Raw genomic sequence first — 23,550 nt, 5'->3', positions numbered from 1 at the left:
TGTCAATGTATGGCAAAACCAATACAGTATTGTAAAGCAAAATAAAGTAAAAATTAAAATTAAAAAAAAGAAAATAATAGCAAATGGAGCAACTGACAAAGAATTAATCTCAACAATATAGAAGTAACTCCTGCAGCTCAATTCCAGAAAAATAAATGACCCAATCAAACAATGGGCCAAAGAACTAAATAGACATTTCTCCAAAGAAGACATACGGATGGCTAACAAACACATGAAAAGATGCTCAACATCACTCATTATCAGAGAAATGCAAATCAAAATCACAATGAGGTACCATCTCACGTTGGTCAGAATGGCTGAGATCCAAAAATCTACAAACAATAAATGCTGGAGAGGGTGTGGAGAAAAGGGAACCCTCCTACACTGTTGGTGGGAATGCAAACTAGTACAGCCACTATGGAGAACAGTGTGGAGGTTCCTTAAAAAATTGCAAATAGAACTGCCTTATGATGCAGCAATCCCACTGCTGGGCATACACACCCAGGAAACCAGAACTGAAAGAGACACGTGTACCCCAAAGTTCATCGCAGCACTGTTTATAATAGCCAGGACATGGAAGCAACCTAGATGTCCATCAGCAGATGAATGGATAAGAAAGCTGTGGAACATATACACAATGGAATATTACTCAGCCATTAAAAATAATACATTTGAATCAGTTCTAATGAAGTGGATGAAACTGGAGCCTATTATACAGAGTGAAGTAAGCCAGAAAGAAAAACACCAATACAGTATACTAACGCATATATATGGAATTTAGAAAGATGGTAACAATAACCCTATATGCGAGACATCAAAAGAGACACAGAGGTATAGAACAGTCTTTTGGACTCTGTGGGAGAGGGAGAGGGTGCGATGATCTGAGAGAATAGCATTGCAACATGTATATTAGCAACATGTATATTATCATATGTGAAACAGATCACCAGTCCAGGTTTGATGCATGAGACAGGGTGCTCAGGGTTGGTGCACTGGGATGGGGAGGAAGGTTGTGGGGTGGTTCAGGATGGGGAACATATGTACACCCATGGCTGATTCATGTCAATGTATGGTAAAAACCACTGCAATATTGTAAAGTAATTAGCCTCCAATTAAATAAGAATTTATATTTTTCTTTTTAGACGCTATCACTCCATTTGGGGCCTTTCTAAGCTTGTAGCCAATGAGAACCAAGTATCTATACAAGTGGGGTTGGGGTGGGGAGACAGTTGGGGGGTTGGAATTGGTAAATTGGGTTTTGTAAGAAAGCCTTCAATAAAAACTCATTTATAAAATGTCTTAAGTCTCTACTGGGAGCCCTGGATTTGAAGTGACTTCCACAGAATGATTTTTCAACAGAATCAAGATAATATTGGCATCAGTTTCTGTGATAGGTGATTCTTTTCCTTTTTTCCTAAGAAAGGAACAACCAAAAAAAAAAAAAAGAATAAAGTTTATAAATTTATAAAGATGAAACTTTAGACCTGCTTGAGTTTGAATCTGGGAGGCAGCACAGGAGTGGAGAGAATGCTGGCTTTGAGTCCAAATGATCCATATTCTAATTTCACTTGAGCCTCTTAACATTGGTATGGACTCCTCTGTCCACAGAATTCTCCAGGCAAGACTACTGGGGTGGGTTGCCATTCCCTCCTTTAGGGGGATCTTCTCTACCCAGGGATCAAACCGAGATCTCCTTCATTGCAGACATATTCTTTATTGTCGGAGCCACCAGGGAAACACTTGGGCACACTAATCAAACCCTTTGAACCAAGTCTTTTCATCAGTAAAATGGGATTGATAATATCTACTTAAATAGTGGACATAAAGTTCCAAATATACTAGACATATAGTAAGCACTCAATAAAAAGGTAGCTTTATCTTATAATAAGCCATACTGGAAAAATATGAAAGACTATTATATATAAATATATATATATATATATATATAACATATATCTTCCCCCATGGCTCAGTGGTAAAGAATCTGCCTTCGATGCAGGAGACATGGGTTCAATCCCTGGGTCAGAATGATCTCCTGGAGGAGGGCATGGTAACCTGTTCTAGTATTCTTGCCTGGAAAATTCCATGGACAGAGGAGTCTGGTGGGCTACAGTCCATGGGGTCGCAAAGAGTTGGATATGACTGAAGCAACTGAGCATGCAGACACGCATATATATAACTGAATCACTTTGCTGTGCACCATAAACTAACATTATAAATCAACTATACTTCAATTAAAAATATATTTAAAAAGTCATTAGAAAAACAGGTAGTTCTATTGATCCTTTGAAACGTCCCATCCCTCTCTCCCTCATGCTCCTGTGAGAATCCTGGGGACATGTCCTTCCTCTGGTTCTGCAAAACTCTCTTCCTCTCCCCTCACCTTCGGTGTCATGGCAGTCACAGCACTCCTGGGCATTGGTGGGATCGGAGGCATTGCAGCAATGCAGGCAGCGGCTGTCATCCACGTGCAGCACCAGGTTGGCAGGACACACGGTACAGTTCCTGGTGCCAGGTCCCTTGCATTCTATGCAGCTCTCGTGGCACTTTTCACAGTTAAATTTCTCCCCCTGTTAAGAACAATCAGATTCCTTTTGAGTGTGGAGAAATTAACAAGGCACTGAGAGTTCCCAGATGGGGGTTCCCTCTCCTCTGGATAAAGGAAGGAAGCAGGTTGGGGATAGCAGAAAGGTGATTTGCTCTGGGTCCATTTTAACTATTCTGGGTGAAAGAAAGAACCAGCTGTCTGCACTCGATGGAACCAGTGTTGAGCTTTTCCTATGAGATCTGCTGGTAATAATAGTAAGAGAACAAGCTTCTACAATAGCTCAGGTCACACCCTGACAGCCATGTGCTGTACCTGGTCAAGGACAAGTTTTGTTTGGTCCATACTCAATTGGATTTCATGGTTTTAAAAAATTTGAACTCATTGCCTACATTTCAAAATTGGGATATTTCACACATAAGTCAGTTCTGAGTTTCTCTTTCAACACTATCAGACTTATCAACACTGGATTCATCACTCCCATATCACAGATGGAGTTGAGTGGCAGTGGCCCCTTTTTATGCTCTCTTATTTGATACAATCCTCAGAATGTGCTCTGATGTCACCAACACATAGATGCAATGTAATATTCTGCTTATGATCAAGTTTGCACTGTTTTGTTTTCTTTTTTTGACCCAATACTCTTCACTCATTTACATGATCTGCCCTGCCTCTGTGGCTATTAAGATTCTTGTGTGCCTCTGCCCTCAGTTCAGTTCAGTTGCTCAGTCGTGTCTGACTCTGTGTGACCCCATGAACTGCAGCATGCCAGGCCTCCCTGTCCATCACCAACTCCCGGAGTCCACCCAAACCCATGTCCATTGAGTCGGTGATGCCATCCAACCATCTCATCCTCTGTCGTCTCCTTCTCCTCCTGCCCTCAATCTTTCCCAGCATCAAGGTCTTTTCAAATGAGTCAGCTCTTCGCATCAGGTGGCCAAAGTATTGGAGTTTCAGCTTCAACATCAGTCCTTCCAATGAACACCCAGGACTGATCTTTGGGATGGACTGGTTGGATCTCCTTGCAGTCCAAGGGACTCTCAAGAGTCTTCTCCAACACCGCAGTTCAAACGCATCAATTCTTCTGCGCTCAGCTTTCTTTATAGTCTCACATCCATACATGACCACGGGAAAAACCATAGCCTTGACTAGATGGACCTTTGTTGGCAAAGTAATGTCTCTGCTTTTTAATATGCTTTCTAGGTTGGTCATAACTTTCCTTTCAAGGAGTAAGCATCTTTTAATTTCATGGCTGCAATCACAATCTGCAGTGATTTTGGAGCCCCCCCAAAATAAAGTCAGCCACTGTTTCCCCATCTATTTGCTATGAAGTGTTGGGACCAGATGCCATGATCTTAGTTTTCTGAATGTTGAGCTTTAAGCCAACTTTTTCACTCTCCTCTTTCACCTTCATCAAGAGGCTCTTTAGTTCTTCACTTTCTGCCATAAGGGTGGTGTCATCTGCATATCTGAGGTTATTGATATTTCTCCTGGCAATCTTGATTCCAGCTTGTGCTTCTTCCAGCCCAGCATTTCTCATGATGTACTCTGCATATAAGTTAAATAAGTAGGGTGACAATATACAGCCTTGATGTACTCCTTTTCTTATTTGGAACCAGTCTGTTGTTCCATGTCCAGTTCTAACTGTTCCTTCCTGACCTGCACACCGGTTTCTCAAGAGGGAGGTCAGGTGGTCTAGTATTCCCATCTCTTTCAGAATTTTCCATAGTTTATTGTGATTCACATAGTCAAAGGCTTTGGCATAGTCAATAAAGCAGAAATAGATGTTTTTCTGGAACTCTCTTGCTTTTTCCATGATCCAGCGGATGTTGGCAATTTGATCTCTGGTTCCTCTGCCTTTTCTAAAACCAGCGTGAACATCTGGAAGTTCACGATTCACGTATTGCTGAAGCCTGGCTTGGAGAATTTTGAGCATTACTTAGCTAGCATGTGACATGAGTGCAGTTGTGCAGTAGTTTGAGCATTCTTTGGCATTGCCTTTCTTTGGGATTGGAATGAAAACTGACCTTTTCCAGTCCTGTGGCCATTGCTGACTTTTCCAAATTTGCTGGCATATTGAGTGCAGCACTTTCACACATAATCTTTCAGGATTTGAAATAGCTCAACTGGAATTCCATCACCTCCACTAGCTTTGTTTGTAGTGATGTTTCCTAAGGCCCACTTGACTTCACACTCCAGGATCTCAGGCTCTAGGTGAGTGATCACACCATCGTGATTATCTGGGTCATGAAGATCTTTTTTGTACAGTTCTTCTGTGTATTCTTGCCATCTCTTTTTAATATCTTCTGCTTCTGTTAGGTCCCTACCATTTCTGTCCTTTATTGAGCCCATCTTTGCATTAAATATTCCCTTGGTATCTCTAATTTCTTGAAGAGATCCCTAGTCTTTCCCATTTTATTGTTTTCTTTGCATTGATCACGGAGGAAGGCTTTCTTATCTCTTCTTGCTATTCTTTGGAACTCTGCATTCAAATGGGTATATCTTTCCTTTTCTCCTTTGCTTCCCTTCTTTTCACAGCCTCTACCCTAGGATAATATAAATTGTGACTGTGTAGCTAACACAGTGAGATATCAGTGGAAAGATTGTTGAGAGGTTAGATAAAGTGACTTCCCTCCCAATAGGCTGCTTCGTTTCACTGGTGCTGAAAATGTGGATGAGGGAACATACCTTCTCATTTCACTTCTGCACTTTGGAAGGCAGAAAAAGAAGGAATGGAAATTGCCACTGCTTGGCAAGTTCCAGGTGCTGAAAAGATGCTTTCTCAGCTGAGATTTCATCAAATCCTGGATTAGGAGTCAGAACCCCTGGGCTTAATCCCAACTTTGTTATTTACTAGTTGTATAATCTTTATCAGTGTACTGCATTTAACCTCTCAGATTCTCAGTTTCTCCGAAGTGTACTCAGGGCTCTTATCCGAATTAAACAGAGTGGCATATGTGAATATGCTGGGTCATGTGTATTTTACCATTTACTTAATTTCTAAAGTTTGGAAACACAATCACGAAGTTAGTGGACTCAGGTATACCTAAGGCTGATTCATGTTGAGGTTTGACAGAAAACAGCAAAATTCTGTAAAGCAATTATCCTTCAGTAAAAAATAAATAAATTTTTTAAAAAAGTGGACTTGGAATCCATGGTTTCTAGGCTAGCAAATGAAACGTCTCTCTCTTGATAGTCTGTGAAGGGAGGAGGTGAAGGACCAACATTGGTTGTGTAGTTCTAACATTTTTCAGATGTTTCAGGTTAGTCAGCAGAGGGGGAGAAGAGAAGACAATTCTTATTTCTGGCATAACATTCCTATGTAGACCTGAAACTTCTAGGGTTGTGAGCAATATATTGTTGTCGTCATTAAATAACTTCCCATGATTTCTCTCAGGTCTTTTCAGCTCCTTTGATTGGAATTAAGGTTACAGATGGGTAGTACCATTATTCCACAATGCAATGGTAGAAGATTTACAAATATTAAACCTGAGCTATAGTGTGTGTAGCAATTTTATGATTTTTTTGGACTTTTCCCAAAATGACAAGCAGAAACTAGCTCACGTCCCTCTGCAGTAATGGTTGAAGGCACACCACACCCAGCCCTGTACCTCTCCCACTCTGTACTCCCCCACAAGACAATCCGAGGTACAGAGTCCTCCCACCAGGTGGTAACTCCACACACAGGATAAGCAGTCCAGTGATCCTTTTCCTGAAAGAAAAAAAAAAAAAGATTCCAAGTTATGAGACTGACCTTAGATTTCAACCTCTGTCTTGGATCTGAAACAGGAGCAAGGAACATGTCAAATAATTTGAAGTAGAAAGGTGAATTGATTGAGGATATGGAAAAACAAAGTCTATGAGATACCAAGTAAAGACCTACAAATTATCCAGTTAGTCTAATCAACATAAACTCTCAGTTTGGAAATTATGGGTTAGGAGATGACAGATATTTTATTACAGCAAAAGAAAAGATTTTCAGAGAATGGCAAATCATGTAGAAAGTTTGCAATAGTTTTTATCATTCTGCTTATTGTTTAACTAGTAGAGAGGATGAGAATGATTTGGAGGGCTCCAAAACTTTATGAGTAAATCACAAAAGGGCAATTCTTAATTAAGAAACAACACCAGACTTGCAATTTAAAATGCTAGGGCTAAAAGAATTTAGCAGATCATTTTGTCCAGTAGTTCTTAATTTTGAGCATTGTCATGATAGGTTCCTTTGAAATTCTCTAGAAAGCAGTCAACTCTATTCTCATAAATTTGACATCCTATTTATTTAATTTTTCAATAAATGTAAACTAATGCCCAGACACGTGAATTCATCAGTCAAGTTACATGGAGAATGGTTGAGCCAAGAGTTAGACCAGGTTTGTTGACTGACAGTGCAGTGCTCTTTGATCACACTACTTGCCTTCACACATGAACCAAGTAGAGGAAGTCTGCTGCCTGTGGAGGTAGTACACTTTTCTCCTAATTCAGAGACCCAAAGAATGACTAACCCAAGCATTTATTTCTATGCAATTAGCAAGGGATAAATTCTAGAGAGAGTTTGGGAACAGGAGAGCTGAGCTCTGCCAAGAACTGCATTAGAAAGAGAAGCAGGAGCAGGGAGATAGATGAGGCATGGAATGTGCCTGATACTGTGAGTTGGATCGTGATCTATAGATCTTTCCATTAGAAAAATATTGTAAAGGGTGGTTAGTTGAACTTGAAGTAGAACCTTGAGTCCTCATCTTAAATTCACTATGGATTTCAATCTACTTTTCATATTTGATCTATGAAATATCTGTGAACTATCATTTATAATGTTTCTATGAAAAAAATGAATTCTGACTTCTGAACAACAGCTCAGATAATAAACCTTTATTACCAAACTTCTTAGATTGGGGGCTGCCTATAGTGATACAAATTCAAAGCCATTCTATTTCTCTATTCCCTCCAGCTTCACACAGAATTTCCTTTATGTTCCGGAACACAATTGTGGTCTCTGATGAAAGAATCAATCTTCTACTTCTTTCCTTCCCCCTCGCCAGTTTTCTAAAATATTTCTTCAGTGTCTTATTCCAATTTTAAAATACAAAACTGTGGGTTTTTTTCCTTTATGAAGAGAAATTAAAGGTAGGAGAAATTAACAGAGGGGGAAAAAGGGTGTAAAAGGTTAGGTTACAAAATTTGGGTTGTAAGTTTGCTTACATTTTCCCAGGAGGCCAGGAGAAATTTGGCTTGGATTCTGGGAAATTCCCAAAGGTAATACCTGTCACCTCTGGGTGATAAGCCAGGACTCCATTTACATCTCCAACGCTGATTTGTTGCAAAATCTGCATACTTAGGATACTCTGTGTCTTTTGCAAAAGGTAGTTTGTTAATTTCCAGAATGTTTTCTATTTTTTTTTTTTTCAAGTTTAACACCTTTCATTTATCATTGCTTTGAAGGATCTGTAGGAAACTTGGGACCTATAAAGACAGCTTTGGTATTTCCCTAAAATTCAGAACAGCTCACCATCTGCTCTCCCTTGGACTGACCCCCACGAGATGAATTCAATAATACAGAGCCACCCCAGGGTCTGTCTGTGGTGTCATTCCACACTGGAAGAGAGAGGCAGCCTGGGAGAGAGTTAGGAGGCTTTGGTTAACCACCCTGGATTTTTATTTAAAACAATTTTGTGTTGAGGATAAATACAAAGTGAAATGCATGAAGGCAAGGAAAGAGCTAATTATAAAGAAACCTGGTACATAAAAGATACATACTGGTCCTTTGTAGGTTGTCCTTCCCCAATCCCTTTAGTTCTTTTAAGTATTTTGTAACAGCGTAATATTATTGGGCAGTCAAATATGAATGAAACACAATCTACTTGGTAAGTTACTTATTTAGGGTGGGAAATTTCCCCTGGACCCTTTATGCACCCTCATTTTTTAGTTTGACAGCTAATACTTTAAGAAGGAAATAATTCATCCTTTGTTCTTTCAATCAGTTTACAAGCCAGGAGAAAGCTTGTCCCCAAATTTTGTAGTCTCTATATTGCAAAATCAGAAGGCAGCACAAAGATTCATTAACCAGTAAAGGATGTGTGTGGTAGGTGAAGAAAGGATGGCAGAAGAAATGAACATCAAAGATAGAAAGCATTGACCAGGAATACTCCAGGTTCATGTCAAATACAGGAGGGGAGGCACAAACACTCAGGGTGGCTTTAAGATTCACCCAGCTATGTCCCGTCATCCCTGGAATACAGTCCCAGGGAGGCTGTGTTGATGAACTTTATCTTTAAGACTTTACTATTATTATTCATTTAGAGCAGTTTTAGGTTTACAACAAAATCTTTGACAGAGAGGTACAAGGATTTCCTGTATATCTCCTGCCTTCACACATGCATAGCCTTCCCCATTATTAACATGACTCACCAGAATGGAATTTTTTTTTTAAACAAAGATAAACCTTCTTTGACATATTATAATCACCCTAAGTCAGTAGTTTATGTTGGGGTTCCTTCTTTGTGTTGACTATTCTATGGGTTTAGACAAGGGTATAATTACATGTATCCATCATTTTAGTATCATACAGAATATTTCCACTACCCTAAAAATCCTCTGTGCTCTGTCTATTCATCTCTCCCTATCCCACACCCCCCACGCCCCCACCCCCCGAAACCACACCATCTCCACAATGTCACATAGTTGAAATCATACAGTATGAAGCCTTTTCAGAGCTGCCTCTTTCACTAATAGGTATTTAAGTTTCCTCTGTATCTTTTTATGGCTTGATAGCTCATCTCTCTTTAATACTGACAAGTATTCCATTATCTGAAGGTATTGGTGAATTTTTGAGCCTGGGAATGCTCCAAACCATCATCGTTAATTCACTCAGGAAATTCCAAATACAAGTAAATAAATTTATAGTTTTTTCAAACTGTGCTGACATCACTAAAAATTTTTCCAATCCCCACAAAATTCTTAAAAAGCTGGTGTTGCCCTGTTTTGATTGACTGAGGTTAAGAAACATTAACTTACCTAATGATGGTGGCCTGATCCTGGTTAGAAACTATTAACGAATATTTCTCCTCCCCCAAGTAGCACTGCACCGAACTAGGGAGTTGAGACTTGTGTTTTTATATGTAGGAAATTAAAACACAGTGTTTTATCTGGCAATCCTAGATGGAATGAAAGCCCCTCATATCTAGTAACAGTGGCAGCAGAGGTACTACTTTCAACTTTCCAAAAAACCTCATAGAACGTCAGTATTTACTATCACAGGGCCAATGACAATGCAAAGTTCCCACTACTCTCCCACTTTGCCCCCAATTCACTGTAATCTCTTGTTTATTATCTGATCCTGATTAAAAGTTCTGAGCGGCAACTATACATGCCTCTGAAATGGGGGGGGGGAAGAAGAACACAAATTAATGATTATTTAGATGCAGTTTGTTTGGAAGGTAATTCTTTGAAAGATTAAAATCGATTGTAGATTTGTGAAGAATGGGTACCACTGTATGCTATGGATTCATGGAGCTACCTCAAGAACTGCCAGGAAGTGCTTGGGAGGCGACAAATGGGGGGCATCAGATGGGCCTCTGATATCCTGTTCTGCTTCAATCTGAGCAGCAGCAGCAGCCCTGATTATTTACATAATAGGATTCAGCCAAAGGTTTCATCTGAAGAAGATGGCCTACTGCTAAAATACAATCTGAAACCGCTGTTGTAAATTAGAAATAAGCTGTCCAATATGGTAACTCCTAGCCATACAGTTAGAGAAGGAAATGGCAACCCACTCCAGTATTCTTGCCTGGAGATTCCCAAGGACAGAGGAGCTGGTGGACTGCCATCCATGGGCTCTCACAGAGTCGGACACAACTGAAGTAACTTAGCAGCAGCAGCAGCCATACAGTGACTATTGAACACTTGTAGCTACTCCAATTTGAGTTGTGCATAAATATAAAATAAACATCAGATTTTGAGACTCAGTACAAAAGAAAGTATAATCTAAATAGTTTTCATATTGATATGTTAAATATTTTTATATGTTGATTAATATATTATTAATTTTATTCATTTTTTAAAATGTGACTATGAAAAATACTAAGATATATCTGCCTTACATTATCTTTCTATTGATCAGAGGTGACACACCATGCTGTGAGATACATAAAATAAATTCTAGGACTACTATGAAAAGCACATGACCATTCCCAGGATAGTTGAGGTTTTCCACTAGCCAAAAGCACTTTCTAGCTATGAGAATCCCAGGGACAGAGGAGCCTAGTGGGCTGCTGTCTATGGGGTCGCACAGAGTCGGACACGACTGAAGCGACCTAGCAGCAGCAGCAGCAACAGCAGCAGCTATGAGTAACGGAGAAGGCGATAGCACCCCACTCCAGTACTCTTGCCTGGAAAATCCCATGGATGGCGGAGCCTGGTGGGCTGCAGTCCATGGGGTCGCTAAGAGTCGGACACGACTGAGTGACTTCCCTTTCACTTTTCACTTTCACGCATTGGAGAAGGAAATGGCAACCCACTCCAGTGTTCTTGCCTGGAGAATCCCAGGGACGGGGGAGCCTGATGGGCTTCCGTCTATGGGGTCGCACGGAGTTGGACACGACTGAAGCGACTTAGGAGCAGCAGCTATGAGTAATGTAATGTTTACGTTACTTAGAGTTACTTTAAAATAATACAAAAACTGTATTGAGCCCTCTCACCAAGTTTTTCCCCTCTTCGTATTAAGACAATTGGGGGGGCGGCTGTTCCGGTTGCAACCAGCGAAGGAGGAGGGAGGTCGTGGCTGGGAGTTTCAAAAAAACCCCCACAGGTTACATCGTAGCTGGAAGAGGCGGTCCCACGCTGGAGATGGAGACCGTGGGCGCCACGCGGGGCGGTACCTTGGCCTGGCTCAGCCGCCCCGCAATTAGCATTATGGGCTGCAGATTCCTCCTGACCTGCTGTGGTTGCCTTTCTGTGTGTGCGTGTGCGTGTGCGTGTGCGTGTGCGTGTGTGTGTTTCCTCGCAGCATTTTGCTCCTTTACTTGCAGCTTCTAGAAAGATTCTGATGGAATTCCCAGCCCTCTGCTTTAGTTCCCTCATGCGGAAGCTTCTCTGCTTTCTCTCCAGTTCCTCTAGTTCTTTCTGTTTTCCTTTGCTCTGCTCCTCCTGTGCCTCTGCCTCTCTGGCGCTCTTCTTCTGTCTGCTGTTTCAGCTGCAGAAACTTCTGCCGCTTGAGAAACCAGTTCTTAACTGAGGCCTCACTCAGGTGTTTGGTGTAATCAAAAGAAACCCGGAGGCCGCAAACCGCGGCTTTGTAAGCCTCGCCTGTGTACGTGTCACCCCGCGCAAGGCGCCCGCGGCTGGGAAGACCCGTCGTGCTGGACCCCAAAGGTCCAGTGTACCCCAGACTGAATGTGTGGAAGTTCGGGTCGGTCATCTCCTGCCAGCCGGGGTCACCTGCCGTACTTCCTCAGACTTAGACTCCTCGAGCAGAACCTCCTCGCTCAGCTTCTCCGAGCCCTCCTCCTTCAGGAGCAGCCATTTTCTGGTTTGGCCTATCGCGGCGGCGTTTTGTTCACTCCTTCCATCACCGGTGAAGGAGTCCCAGTCGTGGCGGGTGGTGAAATCCATTTTGAACTCGGCTGTGCTCACCTTGTGGACGTCGGCGAAGCTGCTGAGCTGAATGGTCTTGCCCTGGAGGCAGGCCAGGAAAGAACTGACTACTCTTGTCTCCACCTCACCCTTGAAGTGGAGGAGGCCTGTGGTTCTCTTGGAAAGCCGGTGCGCGCGCCATGCCCTCCAGCGTCTCCATCACTTCCTCGTTGGAGATGGACTGCTTGTCTGCCTCAGCTGCAGGGCGCGGGCATGCTGATGGTCATGATGGATTGAGGTAGAGATTGTACAGAGCGCAGAGCTCCCCTGCCTTAGGTGTGTTGAGGACCGCGGTCAGTTCAGTTCAGTCACTCAGTCGTGTCCGACTCTGCGACCCCATGAATTGCAGCACTCCAGGCCTCCCTGTCCACCATCAACTCCCAGAGTTCACCCAAACTCAAGTCTATCGAGTCGGTGATGCCATGCAGCCATCTTATCCTCTGTCGTCCCCTTCTCCTCCTGCCCCCAATCCCTCCCAGCATCAAAGTCTTTTCCAATGAATCAACATTTCGCATCAGGCGGCCAAAGTATTGGAATTTCAGCTTTAGCATCATTCCTTCCAATGAACACCCAGGACTGATCTCCTTTAGAATGGAGGGGTTGGATCTCCTTGCAGTCCAAGGGACTCTCAAGAGTCTTCTCCAACACCACAGTTCAAAAGCATCAATTCTTTGGTGCTCAGCTTTCTTCACAGTCCAACTCTCACATCCATACGTGACCACTGGAAACACCATAGCCTTGACTTAAACAGACATTTGTAGCTGCTACCATAACCTGGGCCTTGGGCAGGTGCAGGGCTCTGCCTGCAAACCAGACCTCTGCTGCCCTGGCTTGAGGTCCCCACCATCGCCCGCAGGAGCCCTTGAAGTAACCTGCTGTCGCTGCCACCCATTCCCGTGACCGTGCCAAGTACTAAAGATGCCAAGGTAAGCAAGACACATTATTGTGTGCCTTTGAGGATCTTAGTCTAGAGGAAGAGAGACAAAAAAGTAAGCAAGCAATTATAAAATATGCCCTTTTGACCACAGGGATCTTGGTTTTCCTGTTCACAGTTGTATTGACATTATCTGGGTCATACTGCTTGATAAGTGTTGCATAAATAAAAAGGTGAATGACTGTAGAGTACTTATCAAACACAGATAAGTGGAGACGGGTTACAGGAGGCTTTCTTGAGACAATGCTGACTCTAATGGGTGGAAAAGAGGTAGCCAGACAAAACAGGCCGGAGAAGTACTCCAGAAGGAGAAGGAGCATGGTTGACTCAGGTTTACAGTAAATAATTGTGCTTGGATAAGAGGATGGTGGAGGAGGAGGAGGGGTGAGAGGTGACTATGAGCAGAGTCTCATTATGAAGAACTTCCTATGCAAAGCTACTAAGTTAAGATTCTACCCTGAAATCAATGGAGAGTCTTATTAGCAGAGAGACGTCCTACAGTATTAGTCAGGTAGAAAGATCAGTCTGAGAGCTTAACAGAGGACTGGTTGGTTACAGAGTGCCTGACATTTTTTGATTTGCAAAAAGATTTCTATTAGAATTTATTTGTTTTCTATTCATTCATCCATTTGGTAAACACTTAATGAAAACTTACTATGTATGATACTCTAGACTAGAAATAGGGGCTACAAAATGAATGTGGTCCAGTCCTTGCTTTGAGGGTCTTACAATTAGTAAGAGAGACGGACATGTTTAATTGAAATGTAATGTAAAAACAGCTGTGACTGTAAAATTAGGAAGGAGAAAGATTTCTGGGAAGACTAAGTAAAACTTCACAGAGAAGATGACGTTCAACCTGGGTCTTTAACTTGAGAGTTAATAGTGGTGTTCTCCAGGAGGAAGAAATGCACAGATAAAAGTCATGGAGGCATGAAAGTGATGATCTATTTGGTGGCTACAGAGTGGTTCTGGGTGTTTCCAGGTTCAAGGTATATGGAAGGAGAGTTGAGACCATAAACTAAGAGGACTGACTGAGGAAAGAATTCAGTTACTTTTTAAAGATAGAAAACATTTATTTAAAGTATCAGGAAAAAGAGTGAGTGCATAGATTGGAGAGATGGCTATACCATGTTCATAAGCATGATGACTCCAGATTGTAAAGATGGATTTCAATGCAATGCATTAATATCCAAGGGATTCTTTAAATGATATGTGACTGATTATGAAACTTATATAGAAAAAGAGCAAGCTATAGCCAAGACGATTGGAATGTATCCTACCAGCTATCAATATTAATCTAATATATTTTAAGAATAAAAACATCATAGGAGATATTTCTTTCTTAAATGTTGAGAGGAATTCACCATAATATTCTGTGTCAGACTATGGAGAAAAATGAGCAAAGTTGAATTTTAGAAAGATTGCTCTGGCATTACTTACTGTGCAGGATGACCTTGGTATGGAGTAGCAAGACCAGAGTGGGGGTGGTGCGCTGACTATTTCAGAAAATCATCTATGATGCTTAGAATAAAGAATCAGGATAGTAGGAATTGAGAAAGAAATCTGAGCAGAGAAATGTTTAGTGGGGAGAATAAATAGGCTTTGAAATTTACCATTATTGGAGGGTATGTGAGTGTACAGGAGGCAAATGAAAGATAACTTCAAGATATCAGACCTGGGCAATTGGTTGGACAGTGGATCCACTAACAGAAGGAGTGACTATCAGAGGAAACCCAGATTGTATTTACTCTGGGACATGTTGATTTTAAGAATCTCTGAGACAGACAAGTAGGTCTTTGGAGAATAAGATGGAGCTTGGAACAATTTTAGGTCAACATAATTGTTGAAATAATGAAATTAATTCTGCCTGGCAGATTCCAAGTTAATCAGGCAGAGAAGGAAGGCAGTAGGTGGAAAACACTTGCTGTAGGGAATGATGTCTGTATCTGGGCCTTGAAGGATGGGAGGATCTGATGAGGCAGCAGTGTGGTGCAGGAGCAGTTAGGGGTAGAGGGCTGATGCACAGAAGCTGAAAGAGAGCACTGGGTGCTGATCTTAGAGAGGATCGGCTATGAGGTTGGCAAGCAAGAGGAATCTCCAAAGGTGATGAAAGGAGAGAAGGACAAAGCAGAATTTGCATTATTCCATTCACATGTGCAAAATGATTAGATGGGCCCTCACCTTTGCATTTATCACAGGTTGGGTGGCATCTCTCACAGGTCTGGGTGCTTTGCTCCACGTAGTGATGCTCTGGACAGGTGCGATGACACTGTCCTTTGGAGCGGAGCAGAAAGAAGAATGGATCGCAGGACAGGCAGTCTGTGGGCTGCGGGCCCTGGCAGGCCTTGCAGCTCCTGCTGCACCTCTTGCACTGTCCTGTGGAGTTTTCTGCATAATATCTGAACCAAGGAGAGAGGCAAAGGATCAGTACTAAGCTTGCTCAGAGGTTGGGTGTGGTGGGAAAAATCATGGTTACAAACTGAGTGCTTTTAGAATCTACTTATTAGATTCATTACCAGTTATACTAATACATCAATAGAATCTCATTTCTTATCCATAAATTGGACATTACAACCCCTCCCTGCTATTTTTGGGGATTAAGTTAGATGACACACTTGGAAGGACCTAGCACATATCACACCAACTTGTTGTTCAGTTGCTCAGTCAAGTCGGACTCTTTGAGACCTCATGGACTGTAACCAGTCAGGCTCCTCTATCCGTGGAATTCTCCAGGCAAGAATACTGGAGTGGATTGCCATTCCCTTCTCCAGGGAATCTTCCTAATCCAGGGATTGAACCTGGGTCTCTTGCATTGCAGGCAGATTCTTTACTGTCTGAGTCATCAGGGATGCCCCCCCCCCTTTTTTTTTGCATGAGGTGACTATGAAATCACTTGAACCTCATAGCCTGGAAGAGGATCTCATGTATAAGTACAAACAGTAACTGGGTCTTAAAAACGTTCTGAGGTTAAACACCAAAATAATGATGTGCATGGGGTCAGGGTACAGAAGAGTATACACCTGCTTTCCCAAGGGGATTTAACATACAAAGTTTATGCATGTGGACCAGTGATTTTATGAAAGGAACTATTTCAATAAAATAGCCACCTGTATCTAATTAATACCCTATTTATTCCCCATTTAAGGGATTTATGGCAACCTGTGCCTCACTTCCAAAAGGGAACTTCACTTACCATGGAGTAATTATTTTCTTAATTGCATGTTCTGCAATCTTTTTAGATTTGTGTGTGTGTGTGTCTGCATAAGAGTATCTAATGATTTGATTTGAGGAAGATGGAGATTCTTTATATGGGATCCAGATTTTTCAAGCACTTACTAAGATAAAGATGAAGGGCTGAGCCAGGCCACCCCATTCCCTCTCTAGTCTGGCAGGAACCTTTTTTTTAAATTGACTTATGTGACTGGTGTTTTTTGAGAGCTGCTAATGTGTGTGGCTCTGTGCTGAGTGTTGTAGAAACTTGTGTGAAAAATAAGATGTGATTTTCTTCCAGGAGCTTATAACTTTCTGGGAAAGAGATATATAAGAAGAATAGGCTCTTACAAAGTCTTTGTATTACTCACCTTAACTCTTTATTAAGCATGTGTTGAATGAATGAGGTGAATCAAAACACAAGACAATGATACAAGCAGTAATTGCTGCAGAACTGAAGATAAGAGATGTGCACATTTGGTCAAGAGCATTTGGGGAAAGTCCAAGATTATAGCCCTGCAATCTGGGTCTGGAAACTCTCAATGCTTTAGGTTACTGACTGGGAAGGAAGAGTTAACAATAGACCTGTAATCAGTCTTTATCTTTTCTGGGGATGCCTGGTGGCAGAAGAGATGACCCAGTCAAATCCTCTTCCAAATGTGCTGGTAACCAGACCTTCTGATAAACACGCTCACAGTGTTTCCTAGCAGAATAAGCATAGGATGGAGAGCTCTTATCTGTGAGATGCTTTTAAAAGGACATATCTGTGTATCTAGGTTGCTTATGGTAGCTAAACCTGCAATTTGTGGATTAATGGGGGCATGGCAGGTTGGAGAATTAGTGGCGTAAAAGTGGAGATATCTAATGGAAATTGTGCCCTTTATAAAAATCAGTGCTCCATGTCCATTGCTTAGACCTCGTGTATTAAATATGATCAGAACAGATCCAGAAGAGAAAGAACCTACCTTCATGGTCATGGACTTCTCTAAGAGAAGAATCACCTCTGCCTTGTAATTATTGTGTCCTTCCAATTGGTGATGTTTGGCATTGGGTCTGACTTGATAGTCTGACTCTGTGTGTTATCTCATTGGGTCCCTCTGCCTTTCCTGTTTCCTCTTCCATTACTGTGAACTGGCTGAAATCCTCTAGAGAGCAATTACATTTGGGTTGGACTCTCATCTTTGTTTCTTACTGGCAGTAAGACTTCAGTCTGGCTAAGTGTTCCAAGAGTTAGCTTCCTCATACGCAGAATGGGTTTGCTAACAGTGAGATCTGGAGTGGTTATGGGCTAGTGTGTTGAGCACCTTACCCTTCTCTGCACTGGGTCAGGCACTCCTGTCCCAGCTGGAACCAGCCTGGCTGGCAGGAGAGGCATTGCATGCTGTGTCGTCCTTCACATGTCCTGCAAGAGCTGTGGCAGGGGGCACACCGGTGGTTGTCCTCATCAGCGTAGTAGCCTTTGGGGCAGTCCTGCACGCAGGTTGTGTCTGGCAAGGGAGGAAAGAGTCTGACTTGATGTCAAGCATGACATGGGTCTTCCAAAGCTCTATATGCTCCCCACTGTTTACCGGGGTTGGGGGTGATGAGAGGGAATGCAGGAGGAATGAGACAGTGACCCTGTGGGCTGATGGATATCCAGGGAGCTAAGATGAATGTCCAAGAATCAACCATAAGGTCATTAGGAGTTGAGGAAAAACAGAAGTCAGAGTGGATGGACTGTGGTGGGCAGGACAGAAATCACTGTCGTCAGAGTGTGCAGGAGGAAGTTACGGGTCTCCCAGGATGGGGAGAACATTTGGGGCAGGGGCGCTGGGATGGCAGGAATCAGGGCTCCATTGAATAAAACAAAGTGCAGGGCCAGTGCAATGACAAGTTCTTACAATTTCAACCATTTTTAGCCTAAACTATGAGATTTTACCCTCAGCTTTGCTGTGCTGTCCAGACAGTGTGACTCTTGAAATGCAAGTGAATTAAAATGAAATTTTAAACTTTGTTTCCTCAGTGGTAGGAGGACAGACATACAACATTACCATTGAGACACAAAGTTCTCTGGGCAGTGAGACTCTCTTTTTGCCCATGTATTTAAAGAATTAGATTCTAACCATGAATCCTCTGCTCAGCAAGATGAGTAGGAGGTTTGTTGTTTTGCCCCACATAACCCCAGTTCTTCCTCCACCCGTCCCGGTGGAGTCTTGATTCTTGCCTTTTCACCTTCCTTGACAGTATTTAGGGGGTGGAAGGCAAGGGTGGATTCATGATAAAGTTAAAACATGAGATTTTCTGGCTTCACAGTTTAACATGCAGTCTTAGAGGCACCTTCTTCCCTGACTTCTGCTTAACCTCATAGAACAGAAGCCAGGCTCTCCTGCCTTATTAATACGAGCCACTGGTCACAATCCTCTAGACCAGAAGCCGGTTTGTCTCTGAGACTTCAAGCAGCATTTGCACAGGCACTGGTGGGAACAACAACAAAAAACCCCTAAATGATATTAGTGTTGCTGTTAGTGCTGTCAATCCACCCAAACTCTGTCCTGGAGACTCTGAGCTGCTTAGGGACAGCGGTCATGTCATTCATCTCTGCTTTTCCAGCACCCAGCACAATGCCAGTTTTGGTTCAGTGGCTATTCTGTTAAAGATGAATGTTGACAGTGGTTTATTGTCTAGCTAATGTTATCTAGTTAACTAGGGGGGAGGCCTGAATCCCCCTAAGTTGAAGCACCTGTGTATTAGGTTCCTCTTACCACAAATGTGTAGGCTTAGAATAGTGCAAATTTATTATTCTGGAAGTCAGAAGTCTAACGTGGGTCTAGGGGATTGTGTTTCTTTTAGAGACTCTGAGGGAACATCTGTTTCTTTGCTTTTTCTAGTGTCTAAAGGTCATCTGCCTCCCTTGGCTCGTAGCCTTCTCCTCCAGTTTCTTCTCAGTGTTCCAATGGTCTGACGTCACATAGACTTCAACTACTGACTCTGATTTGTCCTGCCTCCCTCTTATAAGGACCCTTGTGATAATACAGAATAGTCCTATTGAATTAATTAATCACATCTGCAAATATTTTTTGCCATGTAAAGTAACATATTTATGGGGTCTGAGGATTAGATTGTGTACATTTTTAGGCTGGTGGCTCAGAGGTTAAAGTGTCTGCCTGGAATGCAGGAGACCCGGGTTCGATCTCTGGGTCAGGAAGATCCCCTGGAGAAGGAAATGGCAACCCACTCCAGTACTCTTGCCTGGAGAATCCCATGGAGGGAAAAGCCTGGTAGGCTACTAGTCCATGGGGTTGCAGAGTCGGACACGACTGAGCGACTTCACTTTCACTTTATTCAGACTACCACAACCTCCAGAGGAGTTATCTAGTTTATAAGTAGCCTCACCCTGATGGGGTGGTGGTAAGGGGCATGGTGGGAGAATATGAGAAGACCAGGTCTTTGACATCGTGCATCCAGCTTTGGCAGGGACCACAAATACTGAAATCTCGGTTCTAGTCTAATTTATATCTCTAGTTAGAAGATCACTTTGTAGTGATAAGATATCTTCTGTCTGTATGAAGTCACCTGAGGTGGTCTCTGGTAACACTCTAGATTGGGGATAATTAGAAAAGAAGCTTTGGGCATTGGGATGAGACAGGAGATCTGGAATGGTCTCAAGAAGCAGCAACTGCTGGGAAGAAGGTTTACTGAGATATGTGAAAGAGGAGCTAAGACAGATGGATAAGGAAGACTGAAGTCCTCAGTGTTTTCTATAGCGAGGTGAGTGAGTGAGAGGAAGCGTATGTAAGGCCAGCGGGGGTCAGTTGGTACAGGGCACGTGTGCAGAGCTCTTTGTACTATTCTCCCTCTTGCATCTTCTCTGTAGGCTTCGAAATTTCCAAATATAGTGTGAAAAATTGAAAAAAAAAAAAAAAGACACCAATTCCTGCAGGGCACCAGGCATTGTACAAGGTAGTCTCCCAGATGGAGGGGAAGACAAGCTCTCCTCAGAGGAGAAGTTACTCACTGAGCAGGAGGCTGTCCCGCAGGCAGGTCTGACACTGGTACTCCGAAGGCCCCGTGCAGTGGAAGCACTTGGCGTGACAGGCCTTGCATGCCTGAGCCTCCTTGTCCCAGTACTCCACGGTGGCGCATTCAGTGTGAGGCACGCAGCCCCCGTGGTTGTTCACCCTCAGGCCTTCCTGACACGTCGTGCAGGCCCCCGAGGACGAGCAGGTGCGGCAGGACTTGTGACAGTCTGCAGGTGGGGTGGGGACAGCACATGAGAGAGAGAGAGTCAGGTCACCCCTCGAGGGAATCAGTTCCTTGAAAAGTGTGCTCGCCGTTCTTGCTCAGAGATTTCTAGGGCTCTGTGTCAAGGGTGTGGGGCCAGGAGTTGGGCTCTAGGGTGGAGCATTCTTGTTGCAAGACGAGAAAAAAAAATGTCTGGTTCACTTTCCCTGTAATCCCCAGGCAGTCCCTTCCTGCAGCAGCCACCTCAGAAATGTTAGTAAGAGCTGCCATAATTACCCAAACTGCAGCATGATAATAACCAGCAGTTCTGTGGCAGCAAAGTCACACCCTAGTCTGTGGGCTTCTCACCACTGTAACTCCTCCTCTGTGGTCCTCTGCTGACCTCCTAGTAGTTTGAGCTTATTACTAACATAATTGCCAATGTGTACTGTAAATACCTCTTGATTAAAAAAAAAACATAAACCTCTTTTATAGTCATTTTGAAAAGCAGAGTGCCCATTAGAGGGCCTGGAATATAACAGGTTAATTCCCAATAGCTGAGCTGGCCTGAGTTCAGTCATCTGTATTTTTTAAAGCTCCTCTGGTGGTTCTAATGGGCAACCAGGGATGAGAACCAGAGGGCTTTCTCAATAAGGAAATTAAATCAGGAAGATTAAGAACATGTACTTGAAACTTGTAAAGTTATCTATATGGCAGATTACTTTTATTATTGAACACCAGAGAAAGGCCCAGGCGATCCTCGGTTCCTTCCCTAGTGCAGGCAGGTGGCCTCTGGCTGAGTCTTTAACCTTCTTGTAGAAACTGACCCATAGGTTTGCAGCCTCCTCATGTGCTCGCTCCCGGCCCCTTTCCATCAGTTTTTAGAGATAAAAATGACATACAGCATTGTGTAAGTTTAAGATGTACAATGTGATGATTTGATATATGCATATATTGCAAAGTAGTGACCACGATAAGGCTGGCTACACAGGTACAGCCGCTCATCTTCATGTGCTTTCACAAAAGGGGGGAACATTGTCACTAAATAGGGCTTTACGTAAAACACACCAGAAAGGTATATCCAGATCGTAAGGTTAGGTCAGAAAGGCTGTAGGAATGTACTACATCTTCACGTTTGACCAAACACATTTCCTGAATATGTTCTAGGATGTGGGTAGCCAAGAGGTTCTCCTGCCACGTGAGTTCATCCTCGAGCTCTCACTGTGGTTAGGGGGCCTGCCTCTGGATGACTAACTCGTGTTTGCTTAATGGCAACATAAGGAGCTAAGCTGATTTCCCTGGTGGCTCAGATGATAAAGAATCTGCCTGCAATGCGGAAGACCTGGATTTGATCTTTGGGTTGAGAAGCTCTCCTGGAGAAGGAAATGGCAACTCACTCCAGTATTCTTGCCTGAAGAATTCCGTGGACAGAGAAGTGTGCTGGGATCAATGGGGTCACAAAGAGTTGGACTGGGCTGAGCGACTAACACTTTCATTTCTTTCAAGGCACTAAATTACCACTAACTGCCTCATTGCAATGAATCCTGTGATTGTAGTTAACAATAGTATATTGTATACTTGAAAGTTGCTAAGAGTAGAGCTTAAGTGTTCTTACCAAAAAAAAAAAAAAACCCAAAACAAAACTATGGCTGTATTAGCTGGTCGACCTTATTGTGCTCACAATTTATCAGTATATACATATATCAAATCATCACATCATACACCTTAAACTTATACAAGGCTATATATGTCAATTATATCTCAGTAAAACTGGGGTGAAAAGTAAAGTCCTTTCAATCAGAATGCTTCTCTTACTTGTTTGAGAATTCCTCTAGTGGTGGACAGTATATTTAATTTTTCTATTTCCTGACAACTAATAAGAAGCAAATAATTCATGCCTAGTTAAAACATAAAGAGGCATAATTAATAACAGATCCTTTTTTGTACCTATAGGGGTTGAAATGCCAAATGGGAGGTGGAATAGAGGACCCCAGGCAGTAGAGGCTGCCTGCAGGTGATGATAAGGGGGAGTGGGCTTTAGGGAGACAGAAAGCACGGAGAAAACCCTCTGTGGCACAGCTTTCCTTGCACTGCTATGAACCTCTAATGAATTAACATTTTAAGAAAAAATTTCTATAATTTGGATGACTTTCAAAGGCTCATCATCTCTGTTGTAAATCTTCACCCGAGAATCCCTTTTGATCAGCTACCGTTGTGAGGAGGGGTCAACATGATTCAGTGCTAATAAGTGACATCATGAAGCTAAGGAAAGATTCATTTAAAAATAAATAATAAACTAGAGCAGGTATAGAGTTGAGACCGCAGCTCTGGGGCTGAAACTGTACGAACCTCAGACCTGCTTTCTCTCAGCAGAAACCCATCATCCTTGTGGGTTCCCTGGGACGGTGGTGCTTGGTGACACACCCCAAAATCTTTACCTTTGCAGACCTTAGTCTCTTTTTCAAAGTAAGTTCCTTCTGGACACTCATCTAAACACTGCCCATCGTAGAGAACCAAGGACACCTCGGCACAGAGGTCGCAGTCATCCGCCGAGGGGCCACTGCACTCCAGACAGTCTTCATGGCAGGGAACACAGTGGCGCCTGTCTGCGTAGAAGTGGCTGGGACAGGACTGGTGGCACACATCCTCATGCAGGAAGAACTCAGGCATGCACTCTGGGAGAGGGGGAAGCAGCAGAAAGGAATTCATTTGTTCTGCAGTGGGCTAGTCCATCCCCTGCCACTTTGACCCATTTGACTCCAGGGTCCATTTGCCTCACTCCCATCTTCCCAGGGGCTTCCCAGGTGATGCAAGTGGCAGAGAATTTGCCTGGCAATGCAGGAGACACAGGAGATACATGGATTCAGTATCTGGGTCGGAAAGATTTCCTGGAGAAGGAAATGGTAAACTGCTCCAGTATGCTTGCCTGGAGAATCCCATATACAGGGTGCAAATCCTAAAGTGAGGAGCCTGGTGGGCTACAGTCCATGGGGTCTCAAAAATCAGATATGACTGAACACACAGACACAGACACACA

General features: G+C 42.9%; 1 protein-coding gene across 1 annotated transcript in view; it reads right to left on the bottom strand.

Moving 5' to 3' along the window:
• Positions 1 to 23,550, bottom strand: part of PCSK5 (proprotein convertase subtilisin/kexin type 5) — a 513,187-nt gene that overhangs the window by 6,493 nt on the left and 483,144 nt on the right. The window contains exons 32-37 of the mRNA XM_040256508.1: positions 22,952 to 23,188; positions 20,308 to 20,538; positions 17,623 to 17,800; positions 15,285 to 15,502; positions 6,157 to 6,257; positions 2,384 to 2,570 (exon numbers count right to left, since the gene is read on the bottom strand). Of these exons, the coding sequence (XP_040112442.1) occupies positions 2,384 to 2,570; positions 6,157 to 6,257; positions 15,285 to 15,502; positions 17,623 to 17,800; positions 20,308 to 20,538; positions 22,952 to 23,188 (1,152 nt within the window). The remainder of the gene's footprint in view (positions 1 to 2,383; positions 2,571 to 6,156; positions 6,258 to 15,284; positions 15,503 to 17,622; positions 17,801 to 20,307; positions 20,539 to 22,951; positions 23,189 to 23,550) is intronic.

This window comes from Oryx dammah, unplaced genomic scaffold (genome assembly GCF_014754425.2).
Source record: "Oryx dammah isolate SB20612 unplaced genomic scaffold, SCBI_Odam_1.1 HiC_scaffold_1, whole genome shotgun sequence".
Taxonomy (NCBI): Eukaryota; Metazoa; Chordata; class Mammalia; order Artiodactyla; family Bovidae; genus Oryx; species Oryx dammah.
This window is presented reverse-complemented; position numbering and strand designations above follow the sequence as displayed.